Source organism: Penaeus monodon, chromosome 22 (assembly GCF_015228065.2).
Source record: "Penaeus monodon isolate SGIC_2016 chromosome 22, NSTDA_Pmon_1, whole genome shotgun sequence".
Lineage (NCBI taxonomy): Eukaryota > Metazoa > Arthropoda > Malacostraca > Decapoda > Penaeidae > Penaeus > Penaeus monodon.
This window is the reverse complement of record NC_051407.1, coordinates 42,579,459-42,580,904: the sequence shown is the minus strand read 5'-3', so window position 1 is coordinate 42,580,904 and position 1,446 is coordinate 42,579,459. Positions and strand designations below refer to the sequence as shown.

The 1,446-nt window shown below is 35.3% G+C and overlaps 2 protein-coding genes across 3 annotated transcripts in view; both read left to right on the top strand.

Annotated features, from left to right (window-relative positions):
- LOC119587169 (G patch domain and ankyrin repeat-containing protein 1 homolog) overlaps positions 1-1,294 on the top strand; it is a gene marked incomplete at its 3' end in the record, with an annotated part of 5,928 nt that extends 4,634 nt beyond the window's left edge. Inside the window, 1 exon segment of the mRNA XM_037935935.1 lies at positions 445-1,294. Coding sequence (XP_037791863.1) covers positions 445-1,294 — 850 coding nt within the window.
- The window catches only part of LOC119587170 (p53 and DNA damage-regulated protein 1-like), a 9,000-nt gene that overhangs the window by 5,140 nt on the left and 2,414 nt on the right, over positions 1-1,446 (top strand). The window lies entirely within an intron of this gene.

Below are 1,446 nucleotides of genomic sequence, written 5' to 3'. Positions count from 1 at the left end.
CCCTGTTCTGTAGTTTAATTAGTTGCTTCTTGGATTCCCCCATAATCTATTCAGGATTTTAGAGTGATCCCAACTAAACCAGTTCTATGACATAAAACTTTACAAAATACTGTCAAATGTTATTAGAATATGTCTTACATTGAAAATGTAATGGTGTTTGTTATTACATTTGAACCTTGTGTTACACAGTGGGAAAACCATGTGTGTGGATAGGAAACTGTGCATAATGATATATTTCACTATAATTGTCAATATTAAAGCAGAATATATATATATATTTTTTTTTTCTGAGAAGCAACAATTTAAATTAGTATGGCTGTATTTGCATTAAAAAAAATTCAAGAACTTAGCCAGTATATATCTTTGGATTGTCATTGGATAAAAACATAAGAACTATTGTTTTTAAGCCTATTACTGGCTAAGTTCTCACTCTTGATGTTTCAGGATGGACAGTGGAGATCTCCCTCATCCAAATTGGAAGGTTTTAGCAACAGCACATCTGAAATGGAAAGTATTTGTCCAAGCAAAACCTGAAACCCAGTCTGAATCTAAAGAAGAAAAACATATTGAGAAAAGTTATATCAGTGGAGAGGATGCTAAAAAGTTCTATGAAGGCTTACTACAGCAAGATGCAGTTGCAAGCACAAGTAGAAATACTGGTTCCTCTCGTACAGATTTCTTAGAAGAAGAATGTAGCTCAGAAGATGAAGAGGTAAATGTGGAGGCTAAAAAGTGCTGTCCCAAAAGCTTACACAAAGCAATGAAGCATGCCCAGAATAATGAAGAAGAAAATTTACGACAGATGTTGGACAACGGCCTCAGTGTCAATGCAAAAGATGAATATGGATGGTCATTACTTATGGTTGCTGCTTGTGGTGGTGCTAAAGCTGTTGTGAAAACTTTATTGGAGAGAAAGGCAAGAACTGGTACAAGAGATTCTAAAGGAAATACTGCAATCTACCTAGCAATGTTGAGGGGTCACCAGGACATTGTGGATATGTTGATAAAAGCTAATAAGAGAAAAGATGAGGATTCTGGTGCTAATATAGATATTGTTTCCAGTTCAAGTAACATATTAGAAAAATTTTATTGTGATATATGCAAAATAACAATTGAAACTAGTACACGTCTTCAGCATGAAACATCAATTGTTCATCAGTTCAATCTTGGTGCAGGAAATAATAAGACAGTTTATGGAATTCCTGCAAGTAATAAAGGTTTTCAGATCCTTGTAAACCAAGGCTGGGATACAGAAAAAGGTCTTGGTCCTGATAGCTCTGGAGCCAAATTTCCAATCAAAACAGCACTGAAGAATGATCGTAAAGGATTAGGAGCAGTTGATAAAACTTCACTAAGAGTTACACATTTTGGTCCTGGTGATGCAAGTGCAGTTCAGAGATATCACACTAGCAAGGAGAGGATTGAAAGGCAAAGAACAATTAGTAG